This window comes from Berghia stephanieae, chromosome 10, assembly GCF_034508935.2.
Source record: "Berghia stephanieae isolate SIO BIC M18660-M18661 chromosome 10, UCSD_Bste_1.3, whole genome shotgun sequence".
Lineage (NCBI taxonomy): Eukaryota > Metazoa > Mollusca > Gastropoda > Nudibranchia > Aeolidiidae > Berghia > Berghia stephanieae.
Window position 1 is genome coordinate 27,784,855 of NC_088369.1, and position 21,530 is coordinate 27,806,384.

General features: G+C 36.1%; 3 protein-coding genes across 5 annotated transcripts in view; 1 reads left to right on the forward strand and 2 right to left on the reverse strand.

The window, feature by feature from the left end:
- LOC144980916 (large ribosomal subunit protein eL33-like) lies at positions 1-21,178 on the reverse strand. 2 transcript variants are annotated; one of them, XM_078928835.1, is made up of 5 exons: positions 17,670-21,178; positions 17,356-17,418; positions 3,444-3,596; positions 1,358-1,505; positions 1-54 (listed from the first exon to the last, which is right to left on the reverse strand). In XM_078928835.1, exons 2-5 carry the CDS (start codon positions 17,409-17,411, stop codon positions 31-33), a joined length of 381 nt encoding a protein of 126 aa, XP_078784961.1. In that variant the 5' UTR covers positions 17,412-17,418; positions 17,670-21,178; the 3' UTR covers positions 1-30. The 2 variants fall into 2 exon arrangements, with proteins under 2 accessions (XP_078784961.1, XP_078784960.1); XM_078928834.1 differs by lacking the exon at positions 17,670-21,178 and adding an exon at positions 17,545-17,597.
- LOC144955934 (uncharacterized) lies at positions 10,992-16,405 on the reverse strand. The gene is given in 3 exon segments (XM_078886193.1): positions 10,992-13,330; positions 13,933-14,135; positions 14,137-16,405. Coding segments are annotated over 3 exon segments (3,048 nt in total). The 5' UTR covers positions 15,742-16,405; the 3' UTR covers positions 10,992-12,090.
- LOC144980915 (dynein regulatory complex protein 9-like) overlaps positions 17,729-21,530 on the forward strand; it is a 21,342-nt gene continuing 17,540 nt past the window's right edge. The window contains exons 1-2 of one of the 2 annotated variants that reach the window (XM_078928831.1): positions 17,729-17,850; positions 21,205-21,345. In XM_078928831.1, coding sequence (XP_078784957.1) covers positions 21,205-21,345 — 141 coding nt within the window. In that variant the 5' untranslated portion in view covers positions 17,729-17,850. Of the gene's footprint in view, positions 17,851-20,986; positions 21,050-21,204; positions 21,346-21,530 lie in introns of those variants that run through there. The other variant, XM_078928832.1, reaches the window with a different exon arrangement.

The window sequence follows — 21,530 nt, forward strand, 5'->3', positions numbered from 1 at the left end:
TTCATTTATACATCTATTTTTTATTAGTATTTAAACCCTTGACGGAAACATCATCTGAAAAAAAACAAACAAAAAAAACAGTTAATTGATGCACAGTAACTCACCCAAAATATCAAACCTAAAATATCCATAGGCATTTTTAAAAATTAAAAAGCCAAATGCATAAAACTTGAGCTTTCCAGTCGGGTAAATACTTGGGGTATGATACTGACCAGAAAATTATGTCACAAAACACAACGAAAACACAGAAACACTATAATAAAGAAAGAAACACAGAAACACATTGACAACCAATGTGAGTTGCAGGACCTAGTTTAACCGGATATGCCAAATATTGGGTGAAAAATGAATGATCCGTTATATATTGAGGGTAAGTAAAGCCACATGGTATGATTTTCAAGATAGCCTGCTTTGATTAACTCACCCAATCCTAGAGACTTTTGCTACTTTTCAAAAATTAGTAAAAAAAAATGTATTAAAAACGAGCATGCACATAGTTTTATTCAAAAACTAAAAAACATTAGCTTTGATTTTATGCCTATAATTTGTCTCAGAAAAATGTAATAAATAGGCATGGGGTAAAAGTAACCAGCGTAAACTACGGACATAGTTGGTGTTAGGGCTGAGTGAGTTAAAACTGTCACTATAGATGGCCATCTCTCTAAAACATTTTAATTCTGGTCAACAAGATAAGAGATTTCACTGTATGACAAATGAGAACGCAGACCTGCCAACCCTTCACATTCCAAAAGTGGAACCAGAAGGCCTGAAATAGGAATTTAAGACAAAAATAGGAATTTCACCTCTTTCAACCCCCCCACCTTTGCTCTTTTTCTATCCTTACCATTATCACCATAAATTTTGAAAATGGGAATTTTAGAGTCAATGACAGAATAGTACAAAAAGGAAGAGTGAAAATAGGAATGATTCCACCAAAAGCGGAAGGGTTGGCAGGTATGAGAATGGCGACATAAGAAAAACTTTAGCAATAACATAGGACGAAAGAACAGCACATTAATTTTAATTTATCAACAGCTAAAACTGCTGGTAACCAGCCAATATTTGACAGAGTTCAACGGATGGTATAGTAAAGAGAATTTGCACATGTAATAAAGCATGTCAAAAGCAAACGTTCATGATCACCATTCAGCTAAAGATAAAAGCTGAATTAAGACTACTACATACAATATCTCAGGATTAATATTCTACAGGGATTTTGAGATCGTATAATTTAAATAATATCCACTGCTTTCAGGCAAGCCCCGTACACAGGTCCTGGGCCAAGCCATATTGTAAATGCACCCCCCCCCCCAAAATGGTATATGTGTATTATGTGACAAATGTAATTCTGACTTACCACCCTAATTCTCTTTCCAATAGCCTGACCAGGAAGATTTCTTGAGAACTTAGCCCTGACAGCACCACTGTTGCCATGAGGCCTTGTCACCTTGCCCCAAATAGCTCTCAATGTATTGGGTTTGTCCTTGCCTGGGGTGGCAGTCACTCTGAAAAGATAAATTAATTAAATGTACTTTTGGTCACATACTCAGAGATGCCAATCCATGCCTCACCCCAGATCATCAGGTGTAAATCGACAAAACTCCAATTAAAATAAAATTTAAAACAGCGAAATATGCGACAACCTAGTCTATATAAAACAATCACTGCCATGTCAAATAAACCGTTTAAAAATTTGACAACATGAAGACCTTGATATTACGGAAACCAGAATTCACTACATAACAAAAATACACGAGACATCCCTAAGCAGTTCAAAATTATTTTCCCCATCAAGCACCCAGTTTTACTAGAAATAGATGCAAAACCAGAGTTGCCTACTTGAAATTTTTAAAATTTGTAGCTTCCAAGAGAAGAAAAAAAAAAAAGAAAGTAAAATTAGGTGTGTGTTGAGGGGATGGGCAGGAGGGTCCTGACAAGGTTAAATCCATCCATTCAATGCTTTGCTCTGAGATTGCCAGGAGGTGTGAACAATCTGCACATTTTTACACATTTCATAATTTATCATTTGAATACATATAGATTGTCTATTACAATTTCTGTTGCAAAGCATGTAATAGTCAATAACAGTAAGTTGATTCTGCTTTTTATGTATTTTGATTCCCTTTTGGGGCTATTGGGGGTAGGTCCCTCTGATGACCACTACAGGGATCTCTACTTCTCTGGTCAATTCAATGCGACGAAGCAACGTCAGCGAAAAGCGCGACATGAAGGGACATATTCTAGATTGGCTTGCTTTGCTCACATTTGGTTACACTCCGGTTAAGTCTATTTTCCCCCTGTTCCCCTGGGCATTGTCTTATCCAGAGTCTATTGTATTTATAATTTAATAAACATTGAATTTTCACTTCAGACGAAACTGCAATATCTGATGACAATTGCTGGTTGAGAGCATTATTAAGTCAGTCATGCCACTATGCTTTGCACTGTTTTAAAGAATATTAAAAAGCAACTCTCTAAACAAACTATTTCCCCTGAACCCGAAGCCTTTTCAATATAACATAAGCAAAGACCCCCATTTCCCGAACAAATATTAGAATGTTACCAATTCAATAGGCTGTAAAACAAAAGGAAAAAAAAAAAAAAAATTTTTTCTCAGACAGAGCGAAATTGCAGGCATATTTACAGCCCTGAAAAGCATATTTGGTGTACGGTGACATTATTTAAATACTTAACTTTCATAATTTTACTGTGCTCAAATTTGGCTTAGACAAAACAGTGAAATATATCGCTTAGCGACTCAAGTTAAAGTTGGCTACCTTCGGGATCACGACAAGTTGGAAAGCGAAAAAAAAATTTCACGAAGGCTATGTTCAGATACGACAACTCTAAAAACCGTCACTTAACCGTAGCAAAATATCTACCTTATAAACATCCCAGGACTATGCATGGCGCTCTGGAACATTCGCAATTATATTTCATTCATTGGACTATGTTTCACGAATTCTTTCTTTCCTTACTTCAATATTTGAATCTGACAAGATGACTGAGGTCAGTTATTTGATTGAGAATCAACAGGTCTAAACTTAGTGTTATGATGACATTAACTAATGCTTCACTTATACAGGAGCAGACTTATACTAATGAGGGGCAAGGGAATCAAAAATTGATACGAATTCCTTGTAATTATACTGTACCTTTGATTTGATCAGATTTCAAGGCATAATAACTGATGTTGAAAATAAACATGATGGATCCAAATACTAAGAAGTCATGTAAATTGTGTACAAAAAATGAGTAAGATTTTGAAAAGATAACCCGCCCCAATTCCAATGAATATTTTTCTTCTATTCTTGTGAGAAATACTACGCTTAAATCAAAGCCCTATCTCCAATGAGTAAAAATCTTTTTTAATTTTGAAAATCCATACATAAATAAAAAAGTTATGCAGTTTCAAAGGTGTCATTTATTTGGATGAAACTTACTTCTTTGCTCTATAGACATAGACGCATTTCTTTCCCCTGTAGAATTCTGTATCCTCTTTATTATTCACGCCCTCAATCTTCAACAATGCAACATTTTCAGTCTGGTGACGAACGGCACGTTTGAATCCGGTGAAGATAGCTTTACAATACAACCTAAGGGGAAAAAACATAAAATCCTTATTGAGAATTATGAAGTAATTTTGCATCCATGATCAATATCATTCATTGACAATTTTCTTTAAAAATAATACACAGGAAACCTAAATGCTTGACAGAATCTAATAACACCATGACCTCTGATTCTGTTTCAACTCCCTTTCTCCAAAAGCCATAGACTAAAAAGGGGAGTCTTAAAGATATCTTAAAGGAAAGATAGCTAAATTTAAATGGTTGGGTAAGTTAAAACAGCAAGAGGAAGCTGAAAAAAAATATTCTTAAAACAGATTCCAGGACACCAGTATTTAACATTCCATAAAAGTCATACTTTAAAATCTGCCCAACCCCAATGAATGCTTTTCCAGTCAGGACATCATTATTCATTGGCTCCTGCCTAGTGACAGGAGTTCCCTTTTCCTCCATTAGAACAAAGATTCAGGCTGAATAGAATAAGTTTTGAATGCATAAAAATCGGAATAACTCCACTCCTTTAGATGCGGTGCGATTGGCTAAGAAACACACAGCATTGCCATCTGGAAATATAATGGATCAACACACAAAACTATGTGTTTATAGTTGGGTAAATAAATACAGTTTAGTGAGAATTACTGATAAAGATGGATGGCAAAAAACAATAACAAAGACCAGTGACAACTTTATTCAAATACAGACAAAATTGAAATGATTTTAACAATGGAATTACCATGGTCTTTGCAGAAAATAGAAAATTTAAAATATTCAAGTTTAGTTTCCAAAAAGATAAAAGGGCAAGTATTATCATACAGCCACAGCTCATGTCAAAATAAGAAATCTTTCGTTTAGAGATTACCAGGTGTTTCTTGCTAAAAATAAAAAAACATGACATTTTTCTCGTAAAGAGCATATATATGAAAATGTCATTTAAAAAACTGGCACTCATCTTATTTTACCTTCTATGAATCCTACTTTTTAGGATGAAAACCTCATATTTCTCATTCAATTTTCATTTAACCATACACGAAAATGAATTATGTGAAAAAATTTTCCTGCCTTTACTCTTAAATTGAAACAATTAACTGGACCAATTCCACAACAAAATCCAACCTTTCCAAATCGCTACAAGATGCCGGTATGAGGCAGCAGAGATCACAGATTCTCTGTAAAATAGACTAAAATTTTCAACAGAAAAATATCAATAACTCTGAAACCAGCATAGGTAAAGATCAAGTGAAACTTTCTTTGCTTAATTTGACATGGTTGATCTTACCAAAAAGAGCAAAATGAGAGTGGGGATGCGAGGGGAGACTGTTCCGACAGCCATTCCATTTTGAACTAGAACAAAACTAAGCAATCCCGTTCCAAGACAAAGACAGGAAGCAACTCAGAAAACAGATATAGGGGATAGAAGACACAGCATGACCTCCTGCCCACCATGACAGGTCAAAGACCCCACCCACTGGTGGCGGTTGTAGTAGTCGTGGGGATGGTGACATGGTAGAGGTTATTCTAGTCGTAGTGGCGGCAGGGATGATGATGATGTGGCTGTTGTACAGGCCTGCATCTGCCCCCTGAAAAAAAATTGCCTGAAATCCGCGAGACGTTTGGACTTGGGGCTTGGACATCCCTGGTAGGGGGGTCGGGGGACAACGGCCCCCTGAAGCCGAAGCATTTTCAATATAACATGAGCAAAGATCCCCATTTCTGGGAATATTTTCTTAGAATTTTACCAATTCAATAGGATGTGAAACAAAATGAAAATTTTTAATTTATCTTTTTCCAGCGGAGCGAAATTGCCGGCAAATTTACAGGCCAGTGTTGTAGCAGTGGTGGTAGGGATGGTGATGTGGTTGTGGTGAAACGACCAGTAGCAGTGGTGGTAAGAATGGTGATGTGGTGTTTGTTGTCCTAGTGGCAGTAGGGATGGTGATGTGGTGGTGGTTGTAGGAGGAGGGATGGTGAAGATGACTTGGTGGTTGTACTGGTGGTGGAACGGATGATGTTACAGTAGTGGTGATCTCGCAATATTCAAGGAGTTTTTTCAGTAATATGAAAATCAAGGAAAATTTAAGGAGGCTGCGGGAACCCTGGGGGAGGGAGGGAGGGAGGGAGAGAGAGAGAGAGAGAGAGAGAGAGAGAGAGAGAGAGAGAGAGAGAGAGAGAGAGAGAGAGAGAGAGAGAGAGAGAGAGAGCTAGCTGTATAAGGAAATTTTCTTAAAAATTCCGTCTTCTTTTTACAGAACGTTACAAGGGATAAATGTCCCATCCATCCTCCCCCCACCTTTTTTTTTGTGTGTGTGAGTCTATTCTTTTCTCCTTTTTGTTTGACCTTTTGTTCCATTTCTGAGCATGAACCTCTTAAAATTGTTTTTATTAAAAAAAACAAATATTGTTTGTTTTTTTCTCCTCTATCTGACCATTTGGTCGCTCTCTGAATATTCCTGTTTGTTTGCTTTTTAAATATTTATCCTTTTTAGTCACTTTTTGAGATCGGAGTGGGGACAAATATGACAATTTACTAGAAACTAGAAAGGAACTAAGAGAGAGAGAGAGAGTAGAGAGTTTTAAAAAAAAGAGGTGGGGGGAGGATGGATGGGACATTTATCCCTTGCACCGTTCTGTAAAAAGAAGACGGAATGTAAAAAAAAAAAAGCGGCGGAACCAGGATTTGAACCCGCAAAGTCGATTCTGCGACCAAATAGACAGAGGAGAAAAAAAAAAGAATTTTTAGAAATTCATGCTCAGTAACGGAACAAAATGCCAAACAAAAAGCGGAAAAGAATAGACTCGCGCAAAAAAAAAAAAAAAAGTGGCGGAACCAGGTTTCGAACCCACAACGTCGATTCTGGTAAAAGTTCCAGGGCAGACGACTAAACTATTCAGCCATGACACCCACTTCGAAGTCGACGCATATTGTGTATATGTAGTAACAACTGATTTAATGTTGGTGATTTTATGTTTTTATAGATATTTTAGTAACTTTCCTTGATTCTTTTTCTTTAACTCTCTCTCTCTCTCTTGGTTCCTGTCTAGTTTCTAGCAAATTGTCATATTCGTCCCCACTCCGATCTAAAAAAGTGTTTAAAAAGAATAAATAATTAAAAAGCATATAAACAGAAATATTCAGAGAGCGACCAAATAGATAGAGGAGAAAAAAAAAGAAAAGAATTTTTAGAAATTCATGCTCAATAACGGAACAAAATGACAAGCAAAAAGCAGAAAAGAATAGACTCGCGCAAAAAAAAAAAAAAAAAACCCCAAAAAACAAGTGGCGGAACCAGGTTTCGAACCCACAACGTCGATTCTGGCAAAAGTTCCAGGGCAGACGACTAAACTATTCGGCCATGACACCCACTTCGAAGTCGACGCATATTGTGTATATGTAGTAACAACTGATTTAATGTTGGTTAATTTTATGATTTTATAGATATTTTATTAACTTTCCTTATTTCTTGAATTTCTATGTGCATTTGGAAACATTCCATATTCTGTAGGTACTTAAATGAAAGGAAGTGTCAATTGCCAAGGAGTGAGTCCTTGGTAGTTGACGGTTCATCAATTGCCAAGGAGTCAAATTGGAACTCCTCAGCCGCATGTGGTGATTTCAGTCGGGCCTCAATCAGCTGCATGTGGTGATTTCAGTCGAGCCTCGATTTGCGCGCACACGAATCTCGAACCCCGTCACTTTCTTTTCTTCCATTCGCCATTCACTCATTCCTTGTCAATCGTTGTGGAAAGGATCAAGTCAACACTTGTCGGCATTTGTTTTTAATTTTTATGTCTTTTCACGAATTCCAAGATGAGTTAAAATAATATCAAACAAAAATTACTGTTGATTTCGGATTCAGCGGAGGGAAATAAAAAGAAGGACGAAGTGGCAAATCCCTGCCAGGATGTCCTAGATTAAAAAAGAAAAGTAAGATTTCCTTTATTTTAAAGGAAATATACTGCACATCGTCTTAATACGGAACAATTAACGTAAAACATTTGTGCAACAAGACCAATCCGTGGCATTAATAGTAAATAGTTGATGATCTACAAACTGGCAAGGTCCGTAACAAAAAGAGGAAATATAAGAGAGAGAGAGAGGGGGGGGGGGGGGGGGGGAAATGACAGAGAAATACATACACAGAGGAAAAAATGGCAGAGAGGGAAAAGAGAAAACGACAGAGAGAGAGTGTGTGTGATAGAGAATAAAAGAGAAAATGACACAGAGAGAGAAAGAAGAGTAAAAGAGAGTATCAATTAATATTAATATTAATACATAACATCACTCTGTGGCAATGCATCACATCGTGACACTAAAGGTACTCCGTGGCAGTTAAAAGTAAACATGCGTAGTTGATGAACTGACACGGTCCTTGGCAATTGACGATTTGACAATTGTCAAGGTCCTTGGCAATTGACGCTACCTAAATGAAAATTCAGTTTTCAAATGACAGTATAAAATCTGGTTTACTATGATGCAGTATACCATCCCGATGATAAAACCGTTTGAATTTTGTCTAGGTTATATAGAAGCAGAGTTATTCAATTTTCTATGCCTTAAAAACACCTAAAAATTACTATAGGAATCAGCCTGAAATTGGGCACCAGCTGACTGAAAAAACGAAAGGGGATTTCCCTGAAACACTGTGACGTCACAAGGCTAGGATACAACGACCGACGCTGACCACGGCAGTCCAAGCTGAAATGGCGTTACTTTGGTAGATTTTGAAATGAGTGTGATTTTATGGAATGCTCAAAGGGTATCCTGGAAGCAGTTTTGAAAGTTGAAAATGGTATCATTAGAAAGGAAAATGATTGAATTTTATGATTATTTATGTTTTAAGGGGATTTTTTCATGAATGATGATAAACAGCTTGATTTTCTTGCCCACTACAATTAAGCTATCTTTCCATTACAATATCTTCTAAATGAATTTATGGAGGGAAATGGTAATTGTACCAAATGATAGGGCGTTCAATGCCCTTTATTTTGATATTTAATTTATCCAATTCTGTAAATAAATACCAGAGATATCTCAATTTAACCAAGCCATGGTTTTAGCCTGCAGCTCACAAACGATAACTAGCGGTCACACAGTCACACAGGTGAATGGGAGAACTGTGACACAGATTTAGCCATTCATTCATTCATTATTCATTAAAGTAGGGAGTTTAATAGAAATTCTAAATGTACCTCACACACTTGAAACCAATGTCATATGAAAGAGCTGGCAACACAGATTACAAAACAGTTTGAATTTTGTTTGTATCTTGATTAGAAATGTAGTTACGGCAGTTCAAAGTCTGAAATTTCAGACCGATTTTTACCCCAAAATTACCATTGCAAAGTTGTGACCGAAATTGCGTGATGTTAATAAAAAATGGTTAAAACAGTCAATATGGAGTTCTTATCATATATTGTATACCAAAATGTTCGTCTTATCGAGGACAATGCATTTACATTAATAAAGAGGAAGATAAAAATTTCAAATTAACACATTATTACATAATATGACGCAAATGTTACATAATCAAAAACTCGGCTAGACGTAAGAAACAATTTGCTCTATCACTTTTGGATTTATCCCCAATATCTCACTGAAACAATTGCAAATAATCCCCTCTTCTAATTAATACATAGAGAATAAAAAAGGGTTTGAGAGTATTTAAATGAAAAGATATAAACATGTTGTGTAATGACATAATGAGTTTATATTTACCTATGGCAATTTAATTGCATATAAATAAAATGGTAGATTGAAAAAGTTCAAATAAATTGAAACAGATTCCCTATTATACCTAATTAGAAGGAAAGTTCTGGCTTTTAATACTTTAAAAAATTCTGCTGAACCACTTTGGGTTTATTGCTATTACATCATTTGAACTGACAAGTAATATAATTTTATCCCCCCACCCCCTCCCCCCTTCTCTCTCAATGTATGGGGGTGTCAAAACTAATAGAACTTCTTACCATAATAATTATTAAGGCTAAGGCCTTTAGTAGACCTGTAAATGAGCTCTATAAAAATTGACTGAAACTCTTCGACAAACTGAAGATTCAATTATTTTTTTTTAAAATAAGGGCATCATTGGAGAGGAGAGTGATAAATACAATATATCAAAATAGTGGGTGTTATTTCTTACTGGAAGTATGACTGCCATAATTTGATGTAGAAGGAATGCTAAATAAGCATGTCATTCATATAGGTAAAGATGACTTCATCAAAGTCATATTCCTGCCTCTGGAATTTTTTTGACATAGAAAAATAATCACCATTATCATCTTTAACTTCTAGCCATGACCAATTGAATTTATTCCTCACGGGACTCACATCTTTATCGATGCTCGACAAGTCTGAATTGCGATCCACGAACAGCTCAGCCATTGTGAGAACATTAGAATAATGTAGCAATGAGCAAACTTGATTGTCAATCAGTAAATGACAGAGAAAAAAAAACTTAAATAAATATGACTTCTGGCCAATACACTGAATTATTAGGCTAAGTAGAAATGAATTATCAATTGAAGTAATTGAAGAAACTTCGGCAGTCAGGCGTAGCGGTAGCGGACAAATCCAAAGAATCGAAATGAATAGTAAATCGCCACAGTGTAAACAGCAAGCACGCTTGAACAAAACAATGGCAGAAAACGTCCTAATTTGCGCGGGAATTAATTAGGCTACTTACCATTGTTCCTTATTATTAGGTACCCAATCAGTGAAGAAACGGTCAACCAGTTTGTTTACAACGTGAGGCAATCGAAATGTGCTTTGTAGCAATCTATCCAAACTTTCGATTTGAAGGTGTCTACATAACGGACTTCCGGGCATTCGCAATTTAGATTATCATAGTTTTTGAGAGTCCCAGGTAATTGTGGTCAATTTTGGCTTAGACGAAACAGTGAAATTTATCGCTCGGTGGCTCAGTTAAAATTGGCTACCGTTGGGTTTGGAAAGTGAAAAAATAATTTAACGAAGGATGTGTGAAAATACCCAGGGATGTGTTCAGACACGCCTTTTATAAAAAGCGTCGCTTAGTCTTGGCAATATACATCGTTAATATAAACGGTCCCCATGAGCTATGCGTAGCGCTGTGGAACACTCCTAATTACTTTACGATCATTCGACTACGATTTGTGAATTCTTTCTTTTTTCATTTCTTTCTTTCCTTTTTTTAAATATTTTAATTTGACAAATTGACTGATTTCAGTTAATTGACTGAGAATTTACAGGTCTACTTTAGAATATGGATACAAATGATAAACACATCTAAACATATGGGAAAGAAACTTGATGACTTGATGGCAAAGTAAAATAAAATTAAATTAAAGCAATTGGTATTTTTAAAATATCGATATTATTAATATCGGATTTCACAAAGAGAAGAAATATACGAACTTTTAAAACAAAAACTATAAAATGCCTATAAATAAAGTTGGAAAGTATGTATGCAAAATAAAAACATAGCAAATAATAGTACTGAAAATATTATGGACTAAATTTAACATAATACATAACTAAATTTAAAATATCGATATGAATATCGATATCGTCCGGCAGCCATGATGAGAAGATAATGTAAACAAGGCATTTCGGCGCAGAGTTAAAAGGTGTCTGCGCATCGATATAGAGCCCTGAAATTTGGCATGAATAAAGTTTAGATGTTATTCTAAAAACAAGCGTTTAAATTTTAAAAACACACGCGGTAAATAAAAAAATAAATGCATTTGAAAATTGCCAAATTTTAACTTCATATAACTTCTGGAATTATTAATGGATTTTTCCTTAATTGGCACCATTTAAAAGGAAATTGAAAGACGAAAATAATGATATCAAAATATCTGCGATATTCCTCTTTACAACGAAGTTATGCATCTTTAATTGAACCCCCCAAAACGCGAACGGCAATTTTCGGTCACAACTTTCCTATGGGCGAGTTGGGTCAAAATTTGACTGCCACTGCTGCTGCTTACTAAACTGCTAGGTACTTTGATCAAATTTTAAAACTGAAAATAGAAGTCTGTAATTATCATGGCTGGATAGAGCTTGAAAAAACATGAAAAATGATACCTCATTTAACCTCCTAGGACAAATCGTTCAAAAGTTATGAATTTTTTTCGAAATAAATTTGGGGGTCCATTTACATAAGAAATTTGTGATCGAAAATACTGAAAATTCTACAAAATGTGTGTCTTAAGCCACAATAAGGAGGAAAACACAGATCAAATCATGCCAAAATCCCTAATACACATACCAGGATCCTATACAATGACTTTTTAGAATGAAAATAACAAGCTCATCGGAGGAAAAGCTTAAAATATTGCATAATCTTGCATAATAATGACGTAACAAACCAATCACGAGTTCTTGCACGTCAGCAATTCTTCGATAACTTTGCACAGAATTGTCCAATTTTGATAAATGAGGTATCAAATGAAAGGTATTTTCAAACTCTCTCTATATTTTACCATCATGAAACAATCAAATAGATCAAGAACATCAAATATTGGGTGAAAACGTAACCTTACCTTAAAAAAATAGTAAATTGCCAAGAATCATATCAACAATTATGTCTGTCGAATTCACCCGGTAATCCACAGCCTCCTCCTCCAGCTCTTCAGGTTGCCAGTAGGCAATGGAGAATCCAGGCTTCTTGGTAGATGTCCCTCTAGACACTTTGAGGATACGTCCCATATACCTCACATCCTCTCTCTCTTCTGACCAGGTGTGCTCAAGGTAAACTCCAACTAAAACAGGATCCAGGTTAAGAATCAAGGCGACTTTCTCCCGTGCAGAAACTGTTAGACCGTCGAACAAGGGATTGTCCAATGATTGTATGTTGGCCACATCTTTGGCCATCTTATTTCGATTGGACATATCCCTCTTTTGAATTTTTTGTCCTTGTCGTCTTGCCTGGACTTCCTCCTTCAGTTTCTTCCTCTCTTTCCCCTGTTTTCTCACGAGAGCTCCTCTATGAATGGCAAAGGTAATGATATTTTCTTGCTCCTTTGCACTTTTTTTGTCAAGCCATCCCATGGTGTGGTTAACATTGACTTTAACCTTCGAATCAAGGAAGGTTAAATCGGCATTGGGGGCCCTCCTGACTTGTGAATCCAGAGCACCAAGAGCACGCTCTGCCCAAATGTTGTGAAGTGGTGCAGAGAGCGTTGATCTCCTCAGTTCTCCTGATACTTTTGACAGAGGACCTGTCAGATATCTGCCTAGCTGGCGGTCCATAACCTCCCTTGTAGCCCGAGCAATTGTGGCTATTGTTGGAATAAAGCTTTGTTCAGCCAGATGTGCAGGGTCTTGAAGGCAAACAAGGACGGAGTCATGCAGAAATGGCCTTCCAAATGCATCGCGTTGAAGAGAGAGAGCAATGTGAGGTTTTCTTTCAATTTTCTCAACAACATCTCGACAGGCAGCAAGATGACGGACCATCCCAAGATGACCACGTTTAGCCTCCTCTGAATAAAACAGAGCCATCCAGGGACCAGTGACGATTTTCCCCCACAATCCAAGAGCTTGGAGATGGCTTAAAATCATTGGATTTTGGAGGTCAGCAAGAGTAGCAGAGGTGAGGATAGTCTTTACACTACAGAACTTGTTGAGATAACTGATGAGAACATCTCTATGAAGAACAACGATACCAGCAAGGTGAAATAGCACATGGAGTCTATTCCCTACATAGCGAGTGAATGTTCCACCTGTGAGACCATGGTGTTTTAAGCAAGCTTTAAACCCAGCTGGGTCTCCTTTAGCCTTGTACCTGTGGAGAGAAGAATAAAAAAAAAACAACTTATGAAACAACTAATACAAACAATCGACGGATACAATATATATATATTGTAACTAAAGTGAAGTCATGCTGAAATCAACATTCTTTGAATAAATTTTTAAAATTCATTGCAGTAATAATAATAATGATAATGATAATATTATTAATAATAATAATAATGATAATAATAATAATAATAATAATAATAATAATAATAATGATAATAATAATAATAATAATAATAATAATAATAATAATAACAATAATAATAATAATAATAATAATAATAATAAAAATAATAACAATAGTAATAATGGTTTGTCTCCCTCAACAAACATGTGAGCATTTATATTGCACAATACCATCAAAGGTGCTAACAGACCTTTACGAGAGGCCCCAAAACCAGTGGTAAAACTTGGCATGAGGCTTGTGAGGCTAGATATTCAATTTGCACTGAGTACAGTGACTGTAAGTGAGTAAAGAGGCTTTCCCAAGGACTCAACTTTGCAACACCCACAGCTGATTCGATTCAGGGACCTACAGGCCTGAAGCTGAGTCACACTACAAGACTTAGTATCAAGAGAAATACTCACCTAAGCTTTGAAATGCTGTGTAGAAGATTTGCAGCCCTGCAATCATTTCCATATAGGGAACTGCTTATATCCCCATTGGCCTTTTTAAGTGATTTGCAGACTTCTCTGGCAATTCCATCCAGGGGGTGAAGGTGACTATGTAGCTCTACTAATTCCTTTGAGAATTTTTGCTGTAACATTGTCACTGATGCCCGGTTTGCCCGGAATTGTCTATGATGATATTCTGTCAGTCAGTGTACAAAGTATAGTTCCACAGATCAAACTCCTAACAGATTCTGGAAGTAGCTTCATGTAAGCCGCATATGAGGATTCCAGGTCAGACAGAGTATCCTCTATATGTTTGACGTAATCCTCAGCACAGCCACCAGGAAGAGCTTGAATAGAAGCAGTTAGGGTTGTTTCTTTCGTAGCGAAGTGAATTTGGTTGATATGTTCACCACGAATGGAAGTTGCATCCCAACCAAGCGTAGCCCCATTAGCTTGTAACAGGGTCTCTGCAACCTGTATGTCTGCTATCACTCCCATTTCCCTCGCCATCTGTGCAATTGTTGATGAGGATGGCAGTGGTCCAGGTGTATGGCCTAAAGTTTTCAGGACATATGACAGGATAGTACTGGTAGTATCAACTGATACATTATGCGCCAGGCAAGTGTAGATACATTTCCGTACCTTTGTGGTGTAGGTATTGTTATTTGTCTGTGTGGTCAAATATTTCATTTCTGCCAGTGCCTCATCTTTTTTTACAATCTCATTTTCTAAAAATTCTACTTCTGTCTTTAATGTCTTTATTTTGTCCATAAATTTGGCCTTTGATTCACATTCAATAATTTCAATCTTTTTTACTAACACAGTATTAGCTCTACGAAGTTTTAAAATTTCAGAATCCTTCGACCTTACACGGGACCGCAATTCAGTAATGGAAATGGAGTGCCGCTTTCTCCACTGATTAACCTTTCTAACTTCAAAGTCAGATTTAATTGATAAGATCTCTCGTTTTAAAACATTTATCTTCTCTTTAAGAGAGATCACACTGGCCTTGTAGCTATCACGCACAGCATTACATTGTTGTGTACAGTGTAGTCGAAGACGCTTACGAGGGGGTGAGATAGTCTTGTGAGATGTTTCTGGATTTTGAGGGGATGAAATGTTGATTGTTGTAACATGGACGCCTTCAGGCAATAATGAAGCTGGGCGATGAGAGGTAGATGGTGATGGAACTTGTGGTGTGACTAATATGTTGGAATGTGTCTGAGGAGCAATAATCGTGGGAGTTTCAAGAGTGAAAGTTGAGTTCGATGGGGAATCGGTAGACTGGGAATGCAAAGCTGATTTTTCTAAGGATGATATGTCATGGATCTTTGTTATACTGGACAATGTAGGATGCATTTGAGAGGTAGAGGTGGGGGATGAATTGTTGGGCTTAAACACTGCTTCAAGCGAGGCAACAGCTGAACTCACAACTGATTCAGATGGGATGATCGGTTTCCCTACGTTCAGCACATTATCTATGTATTCTGTTAGGCGGGTACTGTCTCTCTTAATATTCTTTGATAAAAAATTAAATTTTTTCATTATACGCTCCACAGAGGCTTTGAGTAATTTAAGACTAATTGGCCGAGATGTGTAAAGTTCTGAATTGTCTATGATATTCTTGAACATCTCTGCACATTGTTTTAAATTTTTTGGATTGTCCAACATATATTTTATAATGTGTCCATTGTGTATTATATGTGTAGCTGGAGTCACATTATAAGTAAGATTTATGTATTCACTAAGTTCCAAAAAATTTTCGAATATTGTGGCCTCCATTGTTGATGAGTGACCTAGATATTATAAGAGGAGAATAAGAACAAGAAAATATCAGCCCAGCTAAATGAGAATACATGTCAATATAAAATACAACTATTTAATTTAGACATGTCATTGACATAAAATAAAGAGTATCACTTGGTATGGGATAATGAATGAAATATCAATGAAAGGCAGAAATACAAACATAAGCTTCAAATCTCCCATTATGAAATGAACACTCAAAGCTTCATAAAATATATTCCAAACCAAAGGTTATATTCTAATTCTATCAATATTAGTGCAGATAAGCAATCTCAAATTTCCATCACAAATAAATTCTAACTCTGAAGTGAAAGTGAAGCCTAACACTAACTACCTCAGTCCTAACTCAATATGAAAATACTCAAAAGCATAAATACTCAAAAGATTAAAGAGAAGTTGATAACAACACAAAATAAATCACTGGAAACGTGTGAATGAAGAGTTATTTGAATAAGCTCTTATTTCAGCAAAGACGGTTCACTTCTACTTCTCGCTAGCAACGGGAAGCTACCGCAATGCCTATTATCGATAACTAGCGAAAGTGTTCATTCTTTCTAATAAATAACAATGTGCGAGTTCATCAATCTCATTGAAATTTTGCATACATAAATACTAATGTATAATATACATGTCATATTAATATTTTAGGAATGTACACATTAATAAAGAAAATATGAGATTGTAGAAAGTTTCCCAAATTATCGATCAAAGTTAAAAATGAAAGGGTGCCCTGACCCGAGAAAGTAAGAGCCCTAAAAATCAATTTAAAAAAAAAAAATAAAGCCTAACCTTGCATTTTAAGCTTGTTATAATAAGCTTAATAGACTGTAAAATACGAGGAACAACATTTTTAGCCTACAATCTGACGTTTAATAGCCGATTTACCATTAGCAACCGAAAGCATGCCATGAGGCCGATTCCGAGTAATGGCCGCGGGGCAAATCAGTGGTATAAAAAAAAGCAAGGGTAATATCAACAGTTAAAAAACATTGAGCGAGTGCATCAATCTCAATAAAATTTGGCACAAATACAAATTAATGATTGATCTACTAATGTCTTAAGTATAATTAAAATGTGTTCAGGATTTAAAAAGTTACAAAGAGTTAAAAACTTACCCTTTTTTACAACGCCGCCACTTCATCAAATATGGTCAGAAACGAAAATGAAGCACATCATTAAAAAGTTTGAATCCTGCGCAAAAAAAATGATACCAAAAGTGGCCAGATACATTAAAAAACGGCGCCATAATGAACAAAAACAAAAGGAGAGAATAAAAACGTCGCCAAAAACGCGTTTCACCTTTCAGTGGACTTATCGGGAGCTGCCGAGTGGCCGTTATCGAAGTGCCTAAAACTGCCTAATTAAAGTGCCTATATTCTGGAATGTGGATAATTGTTTAAAGTAAGGAGCGGAGTTTCAAATATATGTCTGGGGATAACGAATTTTGGTTATCCTGTGTCTGGGGATAATCACAGCGTTTGACTGGTGTGGTGACTGGTGAGGAGCAAGGAGTATGAGAGAGGCTCAGTACGGAAAGTTATCGATTAGGACGTGGCAGTTTGGTATTATCCGAAGTCAAATAGAACATACCTTCCTTTCCTACGGCCGGGCCCTTTAGCAACCTCTGCTGTTTGCGTATCTGCCATTTCTTCTCTGGAATAAAAGAGAAAATGATGATTAGAGTTAGAGAGTCGTTCTCTATTCCTACTTTTGGTTTGTCCATTGAATGGACCTTACGTAGTTATCCAGATATATTAATTCAACACTCGGACATCCAACCTCATTAATCCACCAAGCAGTAATTCCAGCTTTGACATATTTCCTCCATTATTTTCTTTTGGTAAAATTTAGAGATGAAACAATAAATAATTATTTTTAATCGGGTATGTAAAAGCAAAACAAACCTATTTCGAGAACCGGATGTAACAAAAAGGCAGGTCGACGGATCCGGAAGTAGTTTATCGAGGGAAGAACCCGATCACGGTAACGAAGGTAAACATAGTGCGACGGAACAATGGTCGTGCTTTGAGATCGGTTTCGTTTTAATATCGAAATTTAACTCAAATGACCTAGGAATAAATAAAGGTAAATAATTGAATGCTTATTTGAGCTCTTCATATACTTTTAAAGTGTTTAAACCGCACATTGAGGTACTAGAATAAGTACTGTCAACATTCATTTACGAGGTTTGTGGTAAACTGACTCAACTTCATTCAATTCAACAATCAAAACATCTTTCTTTATCATCTGGAATCTCAAGTTCAAGTTCAAGTCCATTAGATGCAAAAGGCACACTATGTCCATCACCGCAAATATTATACAAATAAATGTTATCTATCACACTAATCATTTCACTCCAGTCATTTAATCCTCCCAGTGATCTTGTTCTACCTCTAGCACTCTGCATTTTTCACCTATTTTTCCATCAAGCACCACGTCATGTGTCCGATCACACATCGATTATGTCCTAGTTGGGATCTGTTATGTATTCCATAGTATTCTAATTTATGAAGAAGCCATTTGTGAGGTACAGTATCGAAGGCTTTTGAAAAGTCAAGTACTATTAAAGCTGTTTGTTTCCTTTCATCTAACACTTTTGTTATAATTTGTTCAAGTGAATTGATGAGTTGGGTCTCACATTATCTACCCTTCCAAAACCATGTTGGTAGTCAACTAATATTTGATGATGGTCAAAATGATCCATAATGCTGTGAAATAGAATATGCTCAAGTACGTTGCAAGTAACCGATGTGAGTGAAACGGACCTATAATTTGAGGCTATGTCTCATTTGCCTTTTTTGGTGAATTGCAGTAATCTTAGCATGTTTCCAATCATTTGGGACTTGTCCTTTGTCGAGAGATTGCTGGAATAGGATGCAAAGGTATAGAGGTATTTCATTGTCACATTCTTTCAGGATTCGTGTTTAGTTGTTTAGTACTTTGATTGTTATATTGGCATATTGGGTATGTTGATATTCTCCATGCATGGCAATGTTTCATCTTCTATGGTAAAGACACTTTGGTATTGCTTATTTAGTATATTGCATTTTTCAATGGTGTCTGTTGCCTCTGATCCGCCAGACCTTTGTAATACAGAAATGCCTCCCATGTCTTTCCATTTTGTTCGTATATATTCCCAGAAACGATTTGGGATAGCCCCATTATTCTTCCCTCTCTGATCAAGGTCAAGCATGTTATTGACATAATTTTGTTATTCGTTTCTTAGCTCTTTGTGTATATTCTTTTGGAGGATAAATAAAAAAATAAATTCCTTTTATTCATCCTTAAGGGGAAATTTTTATTTAGGATCTATTCCAAGGGAAGATTGGAATAATCTAGGCGTCAGCCTCAATGCAGCGCCGCAAAGTGAGCTAAGGCTAGATGACTTGCTCAAGGCCACACAGTGCGACAGGTAGTTGAACTTAATACCTTTCAGGTACATAGTAAAGACCATACCGCTGAGCCACACTGTCTGGTATTTATTCTAATCATGGTCGTTGTTGTATAGTTTTGCTTTGTTGTAGCACCTGTGTTTTTGACTTATTAATCATTTAATTTTCTGTGTGATCCATGGCAATTGAGGTTTTCAACTGATTAATTTTGAGGGAATGTATTTGTTCATTAAGTTCATTTAAGAGTGTTGATAAATGTTCCCGATTTCTATTAACGTCATTGTTGCATGCTTTGAAAGCCAAAATCCAACAAAAGTCTCCCAGAACAATAATAATAGAGATAATCATGGTGATCACTCATGCTCAGAACTGTAGAGACTGATTGTATGAGGTAGGGGAATGTTGTTAGCACTAGGTCAAGTGTGTTAGATTTTCTTGTAGGTTCATTGACTACCTCTATGAGGTTGAACTCTAACATTACTTCATTTAATTCCTTTGTATATTGCGGGTTTTGTCTTATCGTATGTTCTTCCCAATTTATGTCTGGCAAGTTAAAATCACCACAGAGAATGATATGTGGGTTGTTTCTCATCGATTTGTAAATTGTTGCAAGGGATTTGTGAAGTAATTTTAATGTTTCTATTCCAAATGAAGGTTGACGATAAAAGCTGCCCTTACACGGTGACCTTGTTTAGATAAACTTTCGACCATACAATTTCGCAATTTGTATCTGCTTCTTCTGCAGCAAACAGGATGTCTTTTTTTTATAGCAATAAATACACCTCCCTGGTTAAGTGATTGATCTTTCCTGTATGGTGGTGGACCAAGGTAACTATTGTTAAAGATTATATTGCTATTGATATTTTCATTTAAATGTGTTTTGGTTGCAGTTATAATATCTGGTTTGTAAGTTTCTGTAATTTGTTCAAGTTTTAGTCTCTTGTCAAAACTTATTAGACTTTGACAGTTTCTGTTTGTATTTCTAATAGTATTTTTATTTTCAGTCCTTTTTATTTGTTTTGACTGAAGGTTCAGTGGTTGTTGATATTGAGGCTGTCGTAATGGAGAGGTGTTTTGCTTTTGTTGATCTGAAATTTGAATAGGCACAGAAATGTCATTTTCATCATCGTTGGTGCAGCTGTTGTTATTCTTGTGTTTTCTCTTGCTGGTGTTGGTGTCAATATCGTTGTGATTACTACAATTTTTGCCATTCGTAAATATTGCTGAAAAAGGTTTATTTATTGTAACGTATTTCTGGCACTGGTCGCTATTTATCGGAGTAATTGGCGGCAGCTCATTTGACATTTTGAGGACTCTTGTATAAATAAATTTTGTGTTATTGTGATCATGTGTTTTGTCAGTGACAAGCTGAACTTGTGTCATTGTAGCTGGCGGGTGTGTGCATCATGAGTGAACAGTTGGTTAGTGTCCGATTATTGTTTGTATTATCCCTTGTTTATTTTTCCTCCGCAATTGCCTCATGCTTTATATAAATAGGTTTGGTGGCACTATAAATAGTGTCCGTTGATTAAAACTCTATTGGTAATGGCGAGGTGGTAAGATATATGTGAGATCGATAAAAGTGACATGTTCTCATTAAACATTCTTGAATTTCTTAAAAGTTATTTGATAAAAATGGATCATCAAACATATACACCAGGATGCGCACAGAATATTCACAATAACACCAATGTAAAATCCATTAAAAAGAAATGTGTATATCCAGGGGAATTATCATAAAAGAGCAGAGCACACTAACACAGCTATCATTCGAGGAGTGTTACAATCTTGGACTCGCAGGATCACAATTAGGATTAGAGATATCCTTTAAATGCTTTTGATATGAATTAAAAACAATATGATCTATCACCAATTAATCATTACACGAATGAGTAAGAAAACATTTCTGATCATATAGAAATTTTAGATAATACAACTCTCATTTATATGGTTCTATGTCACAACGTTCTTTTCAGATATTTTTTTCCCATTTATTTAGCTATGTTCTCCACCATGTGTTTATATAAGGAAATTGAAAACTCCACAGATGAGTCAAACCACGCCCCCAATGCTAAGTGGCATTGATGCCATTCACGTGGCAACTGTCATGGAGGACTGTGTCGACCAACTCATTACACTGGGCAGAATCATGCCAGTGTCTTTTGAACCAAGGCCAGATGCTATTGAGGTGAGTCATTCTTATCAAGTCTCTTTATATGTAGATAACAGTGATGAAACAGACGTTATTAATAAATTTGGTATATAATCTTATAGTATGATGGTTTCATATTCCTTGTTTTTTATGCGGCTTATGGTTTAATTTCGCTATCTCCCGATGTGTGTCTTGCGGTACACCATGCAGTGACACCCTTC